Source organism: Cylas formicarius, unplaced genomic scaffold (genome assembly GCF_029955315.1).
Source record: "Cylas formicarius isolate icCylForm1 unplaced genomic scaffold, icCylForm1.1 PGA_scaffold_2__14_contigs__length_35257938, whole genome shotgun sequence".
NCBI classification, from domain to species: domain Eukaryota; kingdom Metazoa; phylum Arthropoda; class Insecta; order Coleoptera; family Brentidae; genus Cylas; species Cylas formicarius.
This window is the reverse complement of record NW_026844319.1, coordinates 16,546,802-16,567,536: the sequence shown is the minus strand read 5'-3', so window position 1 is coordinate 16,567,536 and position 20,735 is coordinate 16,546,802. Positions and strand designations below refer to the sequence as shown.

The following is a 20,735-nucleotide window of genomic DNA, read 5'->3' as shown; positions in this document are numbered from 1 at the left end:
ACATATCCGAAATATCTTTGGTAACGTCTTTAACTTCACGCTAGAGAGACGCTAAGATATGACACACGCTGAAGTTATAACATCAATGATAAATATATTTCGACGTTGCAACACTGACCTGGGTTTAAAGCCAAATGATAACTCTCATGAGTCGTAGCTGACGGTTGGCGACAAATTTAATTAAAAGCAACTTTATTTGGAACTCTAGAATCTATGTATAAGGATATTGTAGACACAATTCGTCGTTACGGTGGGTTGTATTGTACGTGTACGATCAAAAATAAATAATTAATCACCTATGATATAAAAAAATATTTATTGATATAAAAAAGTTCCGTGTTACTACAAAAAAAAACTAAACGTATCAGATCTACAACTCAACAAGTGACGTCATTTAAAACGGTATCAAGTCTTCGTAACCGAAATGTCTGTAATACTAATTCGTACTTAAATATGGGGCTTAAAGCGATAGATCATGGGATGAAAAAAGGTAAAATTCTGCGAAATAAAAACAATGTTCTTGGCATTAACAACAAAAAAATCAATCCGTACGCGCATCTCTATGGCTTGGACGATATCACAAGATCGGGCGAAGGTAATACCTACAAGGTCTTAATGCAAAACCAAACATATTTACAAGATAAAGTGACCGCGCACGTTCACATCGCGTAAGGGCCCCACGTGTCAGCACTGCCTTCGACGGCGCTAAAGTTACCAGCAGAAGAAGCTCCATTGAACATCGATCTCTGCTGCATATACTGATACGAGGGCAAATACTGGCTGTTGTTCGAATAGTACGCGGAGTTTTGAATACTGGGTTGGTAGGTGTACAATCCGGAAGAGTTGGTATGCCCATATCTTTCTGATTTGACAGCGCTCGGTTGCAACTCGTGATACCTGCCGAAGGAGCCGTCTTCGAATGCATCCTGAGACGACGACACCATTTTGGACTTGTAATTGTTGTTGCTCTCTTGTTCTTGCTGGCCGTGCTTCGAATATGCAGGGTACGAGTGGTACCCTGAATCGGAAGGTAGGTACTGATCAAGGTCGCTACAATCGAGAGCGTCCTCAGGGCCGTAAAGCGCGTAGCTTCCATCTAGTTCGGGTATTCTATGGCAGTCCAGGTCTATAGGGTGCTGTTCGCCGCTCTTCAATAGTTGCGAGGAAAGCTGCGGACTATTCGGTTGCGAAGAACACGTCGACGGCGATGCCGAGCTGTGACTCCTGGGGCTGCAGGGTGAATCTTCTTGCTTCAGAGTCCTGGAAAATGTTACGTTTTGGCCGTGGGGCAGCTGGTGAATCGAGTCGGCGGCTTTGTTCTGTTTTCTTCGACGCGGTTGGTATTTGTAGTCCGGGTATTCTCGTTTGTGGTTGACGCGAAGTCGTTCCGCCTCCTCGATGAACGGCTTCTTGTCGTTGTCGCTGAGAACTCTGTAATAAATAAATATCAATTGCAGATAATAGCTACGAAGCAGTGAATGTTTTCTTTTTTTTGCTTTCTGTTTATAGTTTACTCGAGATTCATAATAGAAAAACCTCAAGACGACCTCAGGAAAAACAGTTTTTTCATAAATGCATCAAAATGTTTTAAAACTTTTTTTTTCTAAAAGAAGTTGCCCTGCAAAATTTGTCTATACCATGGCGTGCTAATGCGCGGCAGGGTGATGAAAAATAGACCTTTGGAGACCATGTAGAATTTAACAAATTAGCTGACTTAATAATTTGAATTTGCACACAGTTAACTTTTGTTTGCCACCGTTGTACTCTATCCATATTGGAAGGATTCAAAAGAATTTCTGAAATATGCTAACATACCTGTTGACTTGTTAAATCGAAATTGAAAATAATTGCCCTATAAAAAAAGAAACTTATTTGATTGTTGTTAAACACTGCTCACATTTTTCCTATTGAATTTGGAACAATGTTATATTTTTTGTGTCAGAAATTTTTCCTCTCTGAATAAAGAAACTACGGCAATTAGTGATGAGATTGTATTGAATATGTTTCAATACCAAAGAATTAAAGCAACTGGAAAATAGATCATTTTACAAGATGATTGTAGTAATAGTAAGTTTTTCCCTATGTCCTAAAAGTTTCTTTGTATGATTGTTTAATATTGATGTGATATGATGTATTTTTCCTATATCATACAAGCTCAGTATTTGTAGATGTATGGTTGCTTAGTTTTGAGTTGATCTTCTCTTAATAGCCAATAATTTTATTTAATGTATATCGAATTAGAAAAAATATTTCGTAGAACACTGGGTAAATATTTTTTTATCATTTTTAAATGCAATAATTATAGCCATTCCTCTTTTGCTGTTCCCCAGTTTCCAAATTCTTGAACGCGGTCTTTAATATTTATTTGAAACGCTACTTAAAACTGGACTTTTCTTGGTTAGTAAGAGTACCTTGTCACAGTTAATTTTCAGAAAAAATTATACGTTCATTAGGAAAAATGTCTAAAATTTATCGCGAAAATTATCCGGATGGCCCGAGTTACCCCGATATTGAAAGAACTCTACTTCGATACAAATTGTAATTCAGTTAAATAAAATATAACACAAAGAAAAGTAAATAAAACAAATTATTCGAGGTACGTTGCAAGTAACGGAATTCACGGTTATCTCCCCCTGGCACCGATAAAATTACAATTTTAATTTTATTGATAGTACTCGTACAACCCTTTATTTACATTTTAACTTCCTGGATTTAGGCAATACTGGCTATAAACCCATTTTTAGCGAGGGACGACAATTGGAAAAAATTTTTTTCTTCTCCCTCCTCTAAAATACCTTAGAAATGCGCAGTACTTCTCACATTTGCATAACGATTGGTGGAATTGAGAAAATCCAAATATATATTAACAACATTAAAGACTGCTCATTAGACTACCAACAGGACATGACACCTGAACTTATTGAAAAATGGGCACAGAATTCCACCAGGCAGATTATTACTTTATGATAATGCTAGTTATCACAGGATTTTAGCAAAAAAAGTACCAACGATCGGCACTAAAAAAGAGGCATTGCAAGCATGACCTTTATTTTGAATATACTTATACAAGTTGAAAAAGAATCAAATCGTATGATCAAACTTATTTCCTACACGAGGTCATAAAAAAATCCGGCAATATAACTCTTACATTACTACGATATCACTGCGTTTTTAGTTCTAAAGCAATGATATAGGCTGAATTAACACACGAAGTTAGATGCAATAATATAAACCCAACAATGTCCGCCGTGTAATTGATGAATTAAAATCATGTGCGAATTAATATCAAAGAGTAGTTGGAGATAATGTGTTACTTAAATACTTAAAGTGAAAAATAATTATAAAAAATATGGAACAACGTAAAAGCATGAATTATATCTTCGGATAATAGTAATAGCACAGATTCAAACTATTCTGGCGACTAATTTTATTTAATATGTACTTATTGCTAATATAATTACAATTATGTTTATTCGAACCCTGGACGGGTTTGATTTCAAACATTAATATCATTATTACGATCATGGCCATTTATCGTGTGTTGGACTATATTTTAGACACGGGTTTGCGAGCGATTGGATATTGTCGATAGATGTTGGTTATCATACGCAACAGTGATTATTTTATTAGAAATTTTGTGCTCACTTCCCTGATATTAAGCTTAGTTGAACAACACAACAAACGAAGTTGCCTTGCCTTTTTCAAGTGGATTTATTTTCGTATTTATTGGGCTAGACCGGTATATGCATATTTAGCTTAGAAATCATTTTGTCAAATAAAATTAAAATGTAGTTTTTCTATTTTCATTTGTTTTTGAGATTTGCTCATCCTTCGAAATTTAGTTTACTAATTTTTTAATACTAATATATGGATGGAAATCGTATTACCCAATAATGTAATATGTGACACACAAAGTATTATAGACAGAAACAAACATAAAAAAAGTCTCCATACACTAAATATTTTTTGATACACATAATATACTTTAATATTGTTGTGTGTATACATATTGTTAGTTAATTATTGAACAAAAATGTATAAAAAAATCTCCATACACTATATAATTATTTTAATAGTACTGCACCTAACCATTTATCAAGTAGTATATTTATCGGTCCGCCATTTTATCAAAAATTATAAAAATTGTTATAGGCGTACAGTACGGCAAATTAGGACTACCAGTTCATGCAAAATAAAGTCGTCCAACAAAGTTGACTGTTCATGGAGAAGCATCCAGTTAGGAAAATATCGAATAACCCGACGTTAAGTGCGTATCAGTTATCCACGACACTAAAACATGACGAACAGCAAGAAGAAAAGCTTTAATTTCGGAATAAATCCGCAAGAAACAACTGAATTTTGCAAAAGCATATGTTACAAAACATATAGAGTTTTGCAAAAATGTGATATTCACAACATAATATTTTGGATCTAATAGGCGAAGGAGAATGTGGAGAAAAACGAAAACAACATTTAAACTTGAGCATCTGTGTCCAACGATAAAGCATGGTGGTGGCAATGTCTTTCCTTATTTAGCATATCAGCATCTGGTGCAGGATATTTTGATCAATGTTTGATCAATATAATGCTCCAAAACATGCGGGGAAACTTTAAGATCCGGGTTACAGAAAAAAACAGAAGAAACAAAAAACTCGTTCGTACTTCGGCTAATAATCTTAGAGCTATAACGGTTATGCCAGAATATATTAAATTCGTTTTAATAATTAACATGTATAGAGACTTTTTTGATATAATTTTGTTCAATAAACAACTAATAAAATATTTGTTCGTTAATAAACTGTGGGTTCAAAATGTAAAATGTTTTTTTTATTTATATTAAAGCACGAGTTATTGGATATAAATATAGCATTTGTTTTTATTTAGTCCTCAGGATATTTCATATACTAGTAAAATGTAAATAATTTTCTTGTAAGATAAGATATACCGTAGTTGTCCAAATGTGATTTGAGCGAGTCGTATTTTTGACTTAAAACGCGAACCATATGCGAAGTATCGGCGTCAACCCCACAGTCATGGTCCGTAATGATTACCGGCATTGCAGCAGGACCAAATTAAAGTGCGAGCCGCATTACGCAGCACCGGCGGCGGTGCCTTTGACTGCGCCCCCTGGCGGGCTGATTGCGCTTGCACACGACACGCTCGACGCGGGGGGCTTACCGGACGTCAAAGACGCCTCGAATGAGACCTCTGCCGGGTTCTTCTGGGACCGGAAAACCAATAGAAAGCGCGACTATGACTATTTTTGAGCTTCGAAAAATGAAATTCGAGAAAATGTGTTATATAATCACCAAATATTTTTGTTCTGGAATACAAGTTTTTCTACTCCCGTCGGTAAAATACCTAATTACACACCGATCTAGCGTGCGGGAAGCGTCACGTCAGTTTCGTTTCCCACGGATCCGAGCCACTTCGGACATTTCCGGGATTTTGCCGCACGAGTTTGGGAGCAACCGGATGTTTTCGGAGATATTTTCCACGTCATGAATTTTGACGTTTGTTTATTCTGACGGCCATGTCAGTAAATGTATTCGTATTGTTTTTCAAAAATGTATCCAAAAATCAACGGTCGTAGAATAAGAACACTATATAACACGTTCGGTAAACTTTTTAAGTCACTCGCTTATTAAACACTCGCTCCTCTCGTGTCAAATAAACTCGTTGCATAATATACTATTACCGATTTCTCACCATTGCCAGAATCTACGGCAAAGTTAAGCGTGATATTCAAACCAATAAACTATCAATCTCGTTTGGTGTTTCAGAAGCTCATGAACATTGCATTAAAATTGCTAAAAGTACTATAAATAATTAAAACATCTTATTCTTTTGTACAATTTTTTTGAACAAATAACAAAAATAAGGACACATTCTGATTTAATATTTGTCGAAATACAAAAACGAAACTTTATTTTTAAAAAAAAATTAACATTCATTGCAGTTTTGAGTTGTACTATAGTCAACCCCGTGTTTTCCTTTTCTGAATTCTGATGTGAAGATTGAAAAATCAAAAAGAGGTTTTGCTACAGAAAATATTTTGAAACACTTAAAAAACGACGCTCAAATAGATATTGCATTTGCATAGGCCGTGATATGGATGTAAATCTGTAAGGTAGGTTGGAAAAATGTATATAGCACCCTAGAAAACTAAGAACTAAATGCTTTTTAGAAATTTATTACATTTATTTTACTCATTGATTGAAATTGTTTTTTCTAAAATCGTGCAAAAAATTTCTACTTGTATTTTTGGTAATATGTATTGAACTAAAAAATAAATTGTTTCAGTAAAATTTTACAAAAATAGCAAAATAAGGCTAAGCCCATTTTGTGATAGCGTTATAAATAAATACCAATAATTTCTAAATTGAAAATTTAAACATAATGTTATCGCTTACATACGTGCCTTTCTTTACTTTGATTCCTTGAAAAGCAGTGGTGAACAAGCAAAGTGAAATATGATGGAATACGTGCTGCGTAGGAGAGTTACTAGAATGCAAAAACTTAAGCGGAGGCGCAACTCCATTATTGCATTTTTGAGAATTCCTCAAAAGAATTCCTTAAAGAACCTTAAGCTAATTTCCAGGGTAGAATATTAAAAATAACATTTTCTAAAATTTTGGCAACATCAGCTCTAAGTAGAGATGATATCCCAGTAAATATATTACCCATTTCTTAACAATAACTAAACATAAAAACCACTATTACTCGATTTAGTTGATTTTTTATCTCTGTCAATTAGAAAATAAGATAATCTTTTTTTATGATCTTCTCTCATAATTTTCCTGTAATTCATATTGCATAGCTATTTAAATTATTGATCAAACTGCCATACATTGATAATTTTTAAGTTAGAGTTTATTTTGTTCAAATTAACTTTGTTAGTATTACGTTCGGTTTTTAAAAATGTAAAGTTTTACAGGGACTCTCAAGCAATATTAAATACCCTACAGAAATATTGCTCCTGCAATAAAATCTAGGGTGGTTTAGGAATTTACTTACAGTTTTATAAATTACTAAAAAGGTATTTATAAAACCTTTGTAAACCATTATAAAACCAAAAGCAAGAGGAAAACTAACCAAAACTGTTGCACAAATATTGAATGTCAAGTGTGCAATTATACGCTCACTTTTCAGTTGTTTTCTAGTTATTTGTTATTGAAAGAAGTGTGTTAGTTTTCTATAAATGTCTAAATAAGGTTTAGAATTCAACCAAACGTGTCTTTTATAATTGTGCAAACGGAATAATTTTGGAAAAAAGTCCTGCTTTCATAGTTGCTGTAGAATCGTTATTAGGTGCTTTAAATTTTGAGTTATAAAACAACAAGGGCAAAAGTTTTATAATATAGTTTTAAGAACGTTATAAAACCCTTTTAAATAATCTGAAGTACTCAACAAAAAAGGGGAAACATTTTGGATGCAATATTATAAATCTTAAGGTGTTTGTTGAACATGTTACAAATCTTGCAACACCAATGGTTTTCTTATAAAATTATAAAAAAAATATAAAAGCTTATTTAAGCCTTATTTAATAATAAAATCACAAGCGGCGAAAAATATTTTATTTATTCATTATTTATTATTATTGGAATGGCAAAGTTTTATATATTATTTATTAATAATTTTGAGAAATTGAAATTTTTAATTTAAATACTTTGGTCTATCCTCTATCCAATGATAACAAAGATATTTACACAAGTTATACCGTTTGCTGTCGGGAACGGTTTTTGTGTGAGGCTGTAAATTTATAAGAAGTAATTAATTATATTTAAATAGAAGGGGCTGGGGAGAACTTTATGGTATCTGCCGATAGACCTCCATCTTCGATAAAAATTTCTCGAAGAAACGTAAATATTTTAAAAAATTAAAAATCTAAAATTTTTGAGGAAAAACATGATAAACATGAAAATAATAAATAGAAAATATTAACCGAAAATATAGGGCTGGGGTGGACATTATAGTATTTACTTAGAGACCTCATTGATGTCCATCTATATTTTTTTAATATCTTCCCGACCCCCTATCTTCGTGCCAAATTTCAGCCGGATCGGTTAATATAGAACTCGATCCAAAATTGTCATGATTTTTCTCAATAATTTATATTTTTTATTTTTTAAAATATCTACGTTGCTCCGAGAAGGTTGAAATTTTTATGAAAGATGGAGGTTAATGATGTATTCCCGCCAATACCATAAAGTCCCCCAGCCCGCTCCATTTAATTGTAATTAAGCATTATTTAAAAATTTGCTGCGTCCCACAAAAACAGTTCTCGACAGCAAACGGTAAAACTTGGATAAGACTATTTGATATTGTCAGATAGAGAAAAGACCAAACGATATAACGATAAAAATTTAAAATTCTCAAAGTTATAAATGAGCGAGATATAAAACTTTCAATATTAATCATCGATTTTCGGGCCGATTTTTTACCCCAAAATTTGATTTCGAGGTGATTTCCGAAAAGTGAGTAAAATTCTGCATAACTTTTCGACAATTTATTGAAAAATTTGCATTTTTTGACCAATATTTTGTCTCCTGGAGGAGTTAAGAAACTTAGAATTAAATAACCTACTATTTCTTTTTTTAATATCTTCGCGACCCCCTATCTTCGTGCCAAATTTCAGCCGGATCGGTTAATATCCACCTCGATCCAAAATTTTCATAAGCACTTGGTCGTTTTTAAATTAATTTAAATCTTTAATTTTGCCATAAAATTTGCTGCAAAAGGGGTATTTTTGGCGATAGAATAAAGATTTTTTAAAAACTCTTTGTATCATATATGTATACGAGAAAAATGTCATTTCAAATGTTTATCCGCGCCACATGTTTACGTTGTCTGCTAGATGCGCGCTTCTCGGAATGGGTATTCGTAATCAAATTAAAAATTGAGATCTGGAGCGCATTAGGACATAATTATACGTTCCCTCTTATCGATGCGAAATGCACGTTAATTTTTTTCCTTCATTAATTATATTCAGCAGTCTGCAAGTCCGGTGATCCGAGATAAGAGGCCGAGATAAATACATGTAACCTACTTTGAAAATTTGCCAATGTTCCAAACTAATAAATTGTCCAGTCAACACGATGTTATACGGGGGAATTTAAAACAGTGTTCCGTCCCGAGTTGTTGGGGATTATCATTTTTGTGGTTAGCTGCAGAACTATGCAGTAAATACTTGCCTTTATATCGAGGTTGAAATTATAACATTTAAAATTAAAATTTGGCATTCAGAAAGATTTTCTAATCATCAGACATTGAATCACGATTAAAAAATGTACTTGACTTAAGGTCAAGTAAAACTTAATATAACGTTTAACCTATGTTGTTTGGGTGCTTCTACTTTTTTTTAGTACTAAAGAGGAATTGGTTAGTACATAAATAAAAATTGCTAGCTAAGTTGAGTGCGAACAATTTAAATAAGACATGCAACTTTCATCTTCTCTTATGTTATGTAAAATTCATTTTGGACATCAATTTCAAAACGGCACACGAGTAGAATTACTTATAGACATTTCAAGCACTTGCAGGCTTAGAAACGAAAAAGAAATATACCAGCAAAACCAGTTTACGAGAGATGATGCTTCGCATATCTAGAATACAGAATTCTAAGTAGAATACATTCTACATCCAGTAAATGTTGTCACCAGTTTCGCAGTACTCGTTATATCAAATCGATATGCAGTTAATATTGGCAGCGTTGTAGATTCTGTTCCATCGCGATCAATGACCTTGATAAGGGCGCATCTGTATAACCCCGTAGTGACCTTTTATCTGCATTATTATTTCTTAATAAATCTAAAATTAAATGGATTTTTTAAAGCCTTGAATCGCTGATATAACATACAAAACACTTTCGGATTAACGACGTCGAAACGAACGCCTTTAAAACTTACAAAGTGTAAGATACAATCTACGTTTCATGAAAATCGTCAAGGCACCATCGTATAAGTTTTCCGACAATATTTACATTTTCTTGCTCCGTACACTTGCTTTTTGCCGGTTATAAATAATATAGTTCTTGGCTTGGCAAAGACGTTTCCTAAAGGCCATTAAATATTGCAGCAGCCATAACGGTTTACAGCATTATTAATTACTTTTGGCAGTCCTAATTGCCCGCATACCTATAAATACGTTTTTTAGCCGATTTTTGTTTTATTAAACTTATTTTACAATCTAATTGCAGGTAACGTGGTTGAATATTCTCTTCACATAATGACGTCAAAATAAGTCTACTAAAAGTAACTTACCTTATTATGAAATTGCTTTGTTTCCCAGAGTACAAGTTCAAGAGAAAAATCTTTTTTTTCAGTTTCATGTACATACATTTTTTAACATATGACTTTAAAATTCGGTAACCGTGGGTTTTTTGGTAAGCGCAACGCGAATGTGAGAACTGGCTGCTGATGGTTTCAAATGGTCATAGCTTTTATCCCAGTGTTTTTTTTTGACGCCACAGTGAAAAGGTTCAGGTTTCTCAAAACAACAAAAAGTACATAAAATTTTAAAAATCCCATTTTTATTTCGGATTAAAGTGTTGTTTTAAATTGGAACTGAGTATAATTGTATATTATGCAACAAGCGGAGCGCTTCGGAGAGAGTGTTTAATATACGAGTGACTGAAAAAGTTTACCGAACGTGTTGCATACTATACTTTTGCTACGACCTTTAGTTTTTGGGTATATTTTGGTAAAACAATACGAATACATTCCCTGACATGACCGTCAGAATTGACAAACGTCAAAATTTAAACATCTGATTGCTCCCAATCCCGTGCGGTAAAATCCCGGAAATGTCCGAAGTGGCTCGGATTCGTGGGAAACGAAACTGACGTGGTGAAGTGACGCTTTCCGCACGCTAGATCGGTGTGTAATTAAGTATTTTACAGACGGGAGTAGAAAAAATTTATTTGAAGGAGCCAAGCTAATTACGATTTGATATTTCCTGGACAAAAAAGCAGCTTGAAAAAGATAAGCGAGAATTTTTTTCCCGGAGAATTTTCGATGATGGTTGCAGAATTTAGTGAAAACTGAACAATATATCGACGTAGTATTGCTTACTATTGCTTTTCTTTGTCATAGGAAAAGGTGTTTCCTACGGAAAAAGAAAAAATAACTTTTATCTTATCGGGATTTAGGAGCTTTGCTTGTACCCTTTATGGTGAATAATAAACGTACAATACGCCATAATCAAATCGCCATCTGCTTCGCATTGAAGATACAGGGACATTTCAACAATCCAGGACTCGGGAAGATTTTTTAAAGGAATGATATATATGATGTATGATGTATATTGTACAACAAATTTTTAGAAAGACTGTGTGCAAAAGCAAAGACAACAATATTTTTCTTAACCTGGGTTTCTTTTGAAATCACAATTTTTCAAGTTTTGAATGACACACCAGAGATTTTTTCTTTAATTTAAATTATAAAATTGTAATTTTCTGGAGTAAAAAGTATCAAAATGATCAAAAAAGGTTACATTTGTTTGGGTTCATTGATGACTTTAAAGTATTATATAGTTTTATGCATAGGATGTTTGTACTTTTCTGTACAAGTAACAACTTTCTTATTTTAAATGGAACACGCTGTATATTGAGGCATTCTTGAATTACTCGGAATTTTCTAGACATATTTCATTTCATTTATATATCCTACACCTACCGCTAGAACATGACAAAATATTAATAACGATAATTATTTTATTTTCTCTGTCAGTGGGTGCAAAATACCATCAAATAGTTTAAACTCTTTTAAATTTTATAAAAAGATTTTTAACCTCCTGTTCTAGCCAAAAATGTCTACCGATTTCAACTATAATATTTTCAGAGACACTGAGTTTGTTTTACTTTTTTGCAGCGAAATATAATTAAAAATACAAACAAAATGTAAATGTACAGCATGACGTCAAAGTCTCGTTTAAAGGAATAACTTTTGACCCAACATCAATATTACAATATTATATACAAAGTATAAGTGAATCCAAACAAGTTCCGACATTTTCAATTGTTTAGTAGATAACGAATTAATTTTTGAAAGTAACTTCCACAGGCCACCGTAATACTTTTTACAAAACTTCTGGATTCCTCCTGCGTCGGTTTTTGTTGAGTCGAATTTTCTGACGTTTCGCCAATAGCGACTCAACAAAAACCGACGCAGCTAATAACGAATACACTTCGACCCTAACTTTCTACATACTATTCAACCAAATGATGACACAAAATATGCGAGACGCCGGTATGTCAAATCCGAAACGAAATCCCTAAAAAGCGGAAATAAAACCGAAAGCTGCCGCTTCTGATAATATCCCAAATTTTTAGGAACTCGTTCGTCCCTCGTGTTTGGTGAACAACAGTTGGTTCCACGTGAGTAAATATTAAAAAGCCGATCAGCAACAAGCGTTAAACAAATAAGATTAAGTTTATTTCGTATTTATTATATTCCTTATCGGCACGGATAAAGAAAAGAGACTCAAATGACGGATATAAGACCAATAATTTTAAACAAACAGGAAATTGTTTAGTAATTTCTGTGATACGGGCAAGCAAAGAATGAAGGGGTTCTATTTTAAGATTGCAATTATATCGTCGCTCTGTTCTGTTTTCAACCCCTTGACGAATAAAAAATATGAGCTAAAGCTGTATTCTTAGGTTTCCCGTCCTGGCGAAGGATTTTTTATCTAGCTTCTACGCTGCTATTACCTCCACAATTTCCCGAGAGTTTTCGACAATTCCGCGTTGTGGAGCTGTGGGTATTGGTCGGCTAACTTTCGTCGAGCAGCCTGGGCCCACACCATGAAAGCGTTCATCGGTCTTTTGACGTGCTTCTTTTTATCTGAAGCAGCCCTAAAAGACAGAACAAAAGACTAATTAACATACGACCCGAGTAATAATAACAAATAATAAAAATAAAGTTGAAACAAATTTCAAAATCAGTCAATCGTCTGGACAGCTTAGCATAGCAGAGTAGTGACAAATTATATTTAGAGCGAGACTGGTGGATATGAGGATGATTTTCTTATCGATAAGAGTTAGTACTGATTAGTACTAATTATTTCTCAAATTTTCTACTAGTTCGCGTTATTTTAGGGGTACTTTGTAAAATCATTTTAGTGGTTTATCCCACTTTGAACTAAATGGTTGCGATACAGTTTTAATATTTTCGACAGATGGTCTTGTCTACGTAGAATACCTACTAAAAAGTTTCATGTTGGTGTTATTTAAGAGATATTTTCCAAAACTGTAAGTTCTTGTCTGTTATGCTTTATTTTAAGAAGAGTCTAGGAATTTACTTATTTAAATGTCAATGTCAACCTTCTAAAATTCGACGTAGAAACAACAGCTGCCAATGTTACAAAGCAAAATTACAGGGCAACTCTAGATGTCATCAAAGTGGTAGGTGGGAAATCTCTTTAACAACTACCTAGTTTTATTTAAAAAAAATAGTTTTGGCTTAAAAAATATATTTTCGTTCAAAATATGTTTTATTTTAGAATACAGAAATAAAAGAATTTACTTTTTCCATTACACACGAACTCCACAGATGGAAACAGCATAGGAAGGACTCCAACAATATTAAAACAATGAATTATTTGGTATTTACATGCCAAATATACGTAAATAATGCTATCTTCCTTAATAAAGATTGCTAATATACTAAATAACCATCGGAGATCGGCTTTTGCTGAAAAGCAGTTTCACGTGTATATAACAGGCAAAATAAAGTTTCTTTTATTGTTGTTTTTGATTTTATAAATAAATAATAATTTTATCGAATTATTCCACAAATAAAATCTGGTTACATAAATAAAAAAATTTAAATGTGATATAGAAAATTATTAATCTGTAACATGTTACCGAATACCGTATACTTGTGCTTATTATTTACAAATAATAGATAAATCATTACATGTTGGTATTCCTTTCCTGTTGATTTAGTTAGTCATAAAAATGTAAAAAGAAAATTCAAAATTTTTCTCTTTTTCAAGATATAATAAACATTGGTTAAATTTAAATAATTGTTAGACAAATTTAATACAATAGTATATTACGGAAGAAGTCTGGTGAAACGGTCTATTTGGCATGAACGGAGCGAGTGTTTAATAAACGAAAGTTTACCGAACGTGTCGCATACTATACTTTTTTCTACTCCCGTCTGTAAAATACCTAATTACGCACCGATCTAACATGCGGAAAGCGTCAGTTTATCACGTCAGATCCGTTTCCCACGAATCCGAGCCACTTCGGACATTTCCGGGATTTTACCGCACGGGTTTGGGAGCAATCGGATGTTTTCGGAGATATTTCCCACGCTTTGAATTTTGACGTTTTTCAATTGTGACAGTCATGTCAGTGAATGTATTCGTGTTTTGCGGAAAAGTACGCAAAATCTAACGGTCGTAGAAAAAGTATATTATGCAACAGGTTCGGTAAACTTTTTAACTCACTCGTTTAATAAACACTCGCTACGCTCGTGTCAAATAAACTCGTGAGTCAAATGCCGTTTACCGCACTTGTTGCATAATATACTATTTCTACTACCGTTAGTTTTTGGGTACATTTTCGCAAAACAACACAACAGAATTGACAAACATCCGATTGCTTCCAAACCCGTGTGGTAATATTACGGAAATGTTCGAAGCGGCTCGGATCCGTGAGGAATGGAACTGACGTGATAAAATGACACTTTACGCAAGGTAGATCAATGTATACTTAGGTATTTTACAGAAGGGAGTAAAAAAATAATATTCTTAAACTGTACATACTGCTTTTTTCTAATCAATATTTCCTTAAATCGTTGGATATATTGACTATTCAATAAGTATTTGTATTTTTTAAGAAGTTAGATTGTTATATATAGATATATATAAAATTTTCCTTACTTTTCTATCAGTTATTACAATTCCAGTTTAGGTCGTGTCCACTGAGTGATTACCAAGCTGTCAAATTACATGTGATAGTTTAAAAGATACTTTCTTTATTTTTTCGTATTTTTGGAATTACAAGGGTAACTTGTAATACTTTATTAAAAAGACAATAAAAGAGGCTGTTCAAAACTGCAAAATTGAAAAAAAATTGAAGTTTATGATGATTTAAGACTCTCGACTTTGATAAAAGATGAAGTTCAATAAATCCAAATGAAAATGACATGTAGATTCTGTATAAATATAAAAATAAACTGTTATACCATTTCCGAGATCCCTATGGTGCGAGTCGAGTTTGTAACACTCTGTATACAGTGTGTTATCTTTGCTTAACAGTCTAACTCTAAAACTACACATTTGTTGACAGATATCAATATAAACTTTTTTAAGTATTTTAAACTGACATGTCCCAAGAGCGTGCCGATTGGATACCGCAATTTTCGCCGAACTATTCTACAGAGATATCAATTTTCAGACGCTATTATATGTCTAGTTAATTATGGGACAGATTTGACGAAACCCATCCACAAAGGATTGACGTTACAGCCCGAACGACAATGTTCTTTAACTAAGAGTCGGTTGACCATCTACTTAAACAACTCCCCGATAATTTGTGAGGATTTAACACTCTACACAAACGTGCTAGCTCGGCCGCTTAATTTCAAATAGAACAAAGTTAAAATGTATTTATATACGCAATTTTCTCCATTTAAAAACGTTTGAGAGTGGCCGCCGCTAATACAAAAAGATTTTAAAATCTGTTAATTAAGGTGGAGCTGTTAATTAGTCTTAACGCCACTAACGGTACGCGTTTTATCTTTGAGTGGAAAAAGTAACCGATTTTAAGACCGCAAACGCTTACTTATATTGCGTTAGAATTTAGTAAATTCCGGAAGCAATGAACCAAACGTCTTTTTTCCGATTAAAATTTGTTTTCGCCTTGATTGCGGATTGCTCTTTCGTTTTGATGAATTTGAAATGCGATCACTGATTCGAAAATTATACCAAAATGTCCGCTACGCAAATTGTCGGGTGGGTCAACATGATGGAATGCCTATTTGTTGTATTTTGTTTTAGCTCAGAAAGAGGAGCAATTATGGAAAATTTGAAATCATCAAAAAAAATCTGTTTAGAACTGTTAAACTTCGTTTTGATAGGTTCCGAGTACTTGCTATACGCTGCTTAATATTGTGTTTCTAGTTAGTGTATGTTCAAGACCACCCAAAACTTTAATTACTGCATTTTACTATTTACTACATAACAATAATTTATAAAATTTGGTATAGATAAAGTTTATCTTCAGAAGCGTGATTTAAATGATTCGCAATGAAGTGACACACTCAACAGAAGTTAATAAGGCCGTAAGGCCAAATATGAGAAGCTGTACAATATTTAATTTTTAACATTCTCTAAAGTCAAAGCAAGGCTATGTCGTATATTTTGATTATGATATTATTGCGAACACAGACCCTATAATACTTTCCTTCAAAATAATCTATATATTTAGGGATGCACTAACAAAAACTTTTTTTTTTCACTTACTTTGTTGTACCGCAGACTGTTTAAAATAATTATTTTTTCCCAGAAAAAATATTAGTTTTGAATCTATTAAAAATTTCCATGCGCGGCCAGCAGTCCGAGCATATGATCGTAGCATCCTCGCCCGTAAGACTTTGAAACTAGAAATCTTGTAATATGGCATATACAAGTGAACTATTTAAACTATCAATAAATTTAATCTTGAAGAAAACATCCACAGGATGTAGAATAAAAAGTACACTTCTTCTGCATTTTCCTAACTCACAAACAGTTTCATACAGCGGCCTGAAGCAGCCACCAGCATGTTTGGCGAAACCTCAGCAGGTCAATACCCGATGCAAAATAAATCCAGGACAGTACCTACAATGTCAATACACTTTTGACATTGTACACATGTTAGACATTTCGTCCTAATAAGTGCCAGGGTGCCATTATCATTATCAAATCGTTATTTGCTAAAATTATCCTATAGTATTTACATTTATTATTATTATCCCCTATAGGTACTGTACAAAGTTTAAAAAAGCGGCATTTTACTTGAAGAGTTTGTGAGGATTGAAATACCGTAGGTGAAATCACTTTTTTGCAAATAATAATTTATTTTACCAAAAAACAAAAGTTTTGACAATTGTCACAAAGTATGGTTGAATAGGATTGTACGATTTTAACAAAGTAAATGTAGTTCGTTAATGTGCGAAATGAGAGAAAAATATTATTAACTGTGTTTACGTTTCTATGTGTTTACCCAATTCTTAACCGGAACCAAATGCGGTCGACTGATATGACACCTCCAATTAAGCTGTGAAATTCAAACACCAGGTTCCTTTCCAAATAGAAAATACTACCTGGCTCGTTTTAGATAAATGTCACCGAAATTAGAGGGGTTGCAATTTTACTTGTTTGCCCCGGATTGTTACCATTTGTTTGGTTTATCGCATCCAAGGTGTGGGAATCCTCACTTTTGGATTATTTCGTGGATATTAGACATTAAGCTTTGTTTTATTGTTGAATTTCCATGTCTCATATGACAATAATTCTTCCGACAAATACACTGAGAAAGGGTTTAAAGTTACCAACAATTGGGCTCTTCTTCCGGATAGGGCTTCAATTAATCTCGTGTCGGCCAAAAGATGATGTGGTTAGGGAAGCAAAGTGCGTGCTTTAAGAGGTTTCCTTTTCCTTTGAAAAACGCCAAAAACAACTTGTTTATTCATTTTGCTTGTTTTCAAAATAGCTGAAGGTCTGTCTCATTCAGTAATATTGAGATCATACACTGATTGACAATTTTTAGGATGTCCTTACGATAAAAGAAAACATTTCACAACGGTGAAGTATTTGTTATTTTCGTATTAATACATTTCCACTTCTGCTTGTTGAGTAATTTTGGCATGCAAAAGGAAAAAATTAAATTAAGGATTTTCAAAAATGCTTTTTCTTTAAATAATTCCATTCATCCAATCTTGAAATACAGTAAAGCTCAATAATTTTTTGACATCTTATTGAAATTCAATTGAAAAGCAATAAGTTATTTGTTACTTAATCTACTAAGTAGATGTTAGATGAAACTAGAATAAAAATTTAAATTTAAAATTAAGGTTAAAATATTGAATAATTATCAAGTTAAGTTTGTCAAATTATTCATCTTTACTATGTAGTTAATTGCGTGTAAATATTAAATTGATCATATTTTAAATATTTTGTTTATCCAGCTGTGTATTGTTACAATCAATTAGAAATGTTATTTTCATACAGGGCGTTCACTTGTAAATTTTTATAACCTAACCATTAGTTTTTATAAAATGTTGAGACCGTTTGATTCCGAAAAAAAATCATACGGCGCCTCGAGAAGTAAAATGAAATTATGAAAATTTGCCCCCAGAATGCAGTTTTGCATCTAATATAATTAACAAAACTACCATTTCGAAACCTGAGTTATTTGGGCATGAAACTTTTTCAGGGTGTCAAAATAATCATAAATAACCGTGTAAGTTAGTCTCACTCAGGTGAAAACGATTAAACTAACTAAACCAACCAAAACTAACTAGTAAAAAAAGATCTAAAAAGATCTAAAAGTCAAAAATGTTTTTTGTTTGTTTGTGTTTTAGGATTATAATCAACTAAAAATCGTCCCCTGAAGTTTGTTATGCAGAGACACGCTTTATGTCTAGCGCAACCATGAGAACCAAACAACAGGTACTCACTTGGAAGCAATAGGCACCAAGGTCCAGTCGTAGCCCTGCAAAACTTTAGTCACCGCGTTATTGATTTCACTTTTGTCCAACTGTTGGCACTGTTGAGCACCCGGCGTCGTCGCACCCTTGGTCGACGCGACGGCCACCGTCGGTTTCACCGGTTGCTCCTGCGAAACGACGTCCGAGACGCCGCTGGAAGACGCGACCTGAGCTACGGCCACGTTTACCGTACGCGACATCATTTTGTCGAATCTTCGCCTATATTGTGGCGTTTATGAATGAAAACAAAATCACCTGTTGTGCAAAGAACAATTGACAGATTGTTGCTTGGCAACGCGCACACCGACGCCGTCTACGATTCGGGTCGGAATGAAAGAACGCTTTGACAATCACTTCGGGGTACTCCACGTTCTTGGGTATGGTCGAACGAGAAAGAGCGAGACGAGACAAAAATAAGTTAAGTGCGTAAACGAGTGGAGGCGCCAATCGGATCCGTCGAAATAACGCTAAGTCCGCCTTTGGACGGCGATTGGTCAGCGAATTTTTGTCGTCGTTACTTAATTGTCAGTTTCGACAGGATCGTGGCGAGCAGCAAGGATATCTCGATACTTGCGCGAGGAGACGTTACTAAGACAGCTCCGATAGGTGCAAAAAATGTCAAGGGTGTTTGAAACCAGTTTTGATGGGCGATCGAAGGTACTAGGTAGCTCCGACATAGTTTTTCCAACATTCTTAAAGTTGCTCGGGCATAGAGAACGCTAGTCGCATCTATTTTCATGATATATTTTGCCTTTGTCTCTGAAACTAAAGCACAAGAAGTAATAAATACTGTTTCTCTTAATATTGGACAATTTATTAGTATTTGTAAACAAAATCACTTAACCATAAATTTAAAAAAAAGGTCTTGTGGTTTTATTTTACAGGCCAATAATGATTCCCCTTTAAGGGTTAGACAGCGTATGTAGTAAATTGGATAGAGTATTTTTTTGCAATGGTTTGGTTTGACCAATGACCAACTAGTAAGAAGGAATAATAATTAGAGCAGCCTAAAAATAGAACAAGAAAATGAATATATTCTTGGGACAAACCATCAAATAAAATAAAGAAAATCAGAATATAGGAATAAAGAGAAGGATAAGGTTTAATTAATAATTAAAAACTAAAGTATTCGACCAGTGTAAACTCCCTGTCCTCACTTATGGAGCTCAAACCTAGACATTTATAAAAGAAAATATGAAAAAAATTGCGAAGATACAAAGAGGCATGCTGGACATCAAAATAGCAGACAAAACAAAAGATGATATATGATAGAATCAGATAATTATGTATTGGATACCTTGTAATTACAAGCGGAAGAGAGAAACACTTAAAGAAACATGCTGGACGACCGGATGCTTACATCTTAAATATCACTGAATGTTTTTATTACACCTCGTCATTCCCTTCCATTTACCCACAATATTTTAAACTGAGCACGATTTATTGAAGCTAGTAGTATTTATACAGCAAAAAGGAAACAGTTACATAAGGTGATTTTTCAAATCATGCCGATAGATATAGATAAAAGATATAAAATGTTAACAGTGTCCTGCATATACGTATTTAATACCATTTTCGTCACGTATCAAAGTAAAGATTCACAAAAAACATACCGATATTCATCGTTATTATAGAGGCAATAGACAACATCTTGTAAAGCTTCAATCACACTTTTTAATTTTCTCCCTTCAAATGAAAAAAAGCTTTCAGGAAAAAATATATACAAACTTCCTCGAGAGACTTCTATATTCCAATGCTTTCTACATTTCAGATGAATGCGAAGCAATTATGAAATCATATTGACTTAAAAATTTAAATTTATTGTGTCCATGTTGTTTAAATTAATCTGTGTATAATTAGTGTTTGCAAAATAAATGTCGTTCAGTTGATTGTTATATATACTTATAATTATACCTATATTATATTAGTTATAAGGTTATTTTACCTAATCGTGTTAATTTATTATATTATGTCGAAACTTTCATTGTATTGGCCCCTATGAACAAAACGATTTATTCTATTCTATGTTCT

General features: G+C 33.4%; 1 protein-coding gene across 1 annotated transcript; it reads right to left on the bottom strand.

Annotated features, from left to right (window-relative positions):
• Positions 1 to 340: 340 nt before the first annotated feature.
• LOC132698219 (transcription factor SOX-10-like) lies at positions 341 to 19,018 on the bottom strand. Its single transcript, XM_060664174.1, has 3 exons — positions 18,675 to 19,018; positions 12,713 to 12,856; positions 341 to 1,431 (listed from the first exon to the last, which is right to left on the bottom strand). The coding sequence occupies exons 1-3, from the start codon at positions 18,905 to 18,907 to the stop codon at positions 660 to 662; spliced, it is 1,149 nt and encodes a 382-aa protein (XP_060520157.1). The 5' UTR covers positions 18,908 to 19,018; the 3' UTR covers positions 341 to 659.
• Between the last annotated feature and the right edge of the window lie 1,717 nt (positions 19,019 to 20,735).

Excerpts from the sequence above, each read along its gene's own strand:
- LOC132698219 (XM_060664174.1), bottom strand. The coding sequence starts at position 18,907 with ATGATGTCGCGTACGGTAAACGTGGCCGTAGCTCAGGTCGCGTCTTCC. Across the intron at positions 12,857-18,674 it reads TTGGTGCCTATTGCTTCCAA|GGCTGCTTCAGATAAAAAGA; the intron begins GTGAGTACCTGT and ends TCTGTCTTTTAG. Across the intron at positions 1,432-12,712 it reads ACTCTCGGGAAATTGTGGAG|AGTTCTCAGCGACAACGACA; the intron begins GTAATAGCAGCG and ends TATTTATTACAG.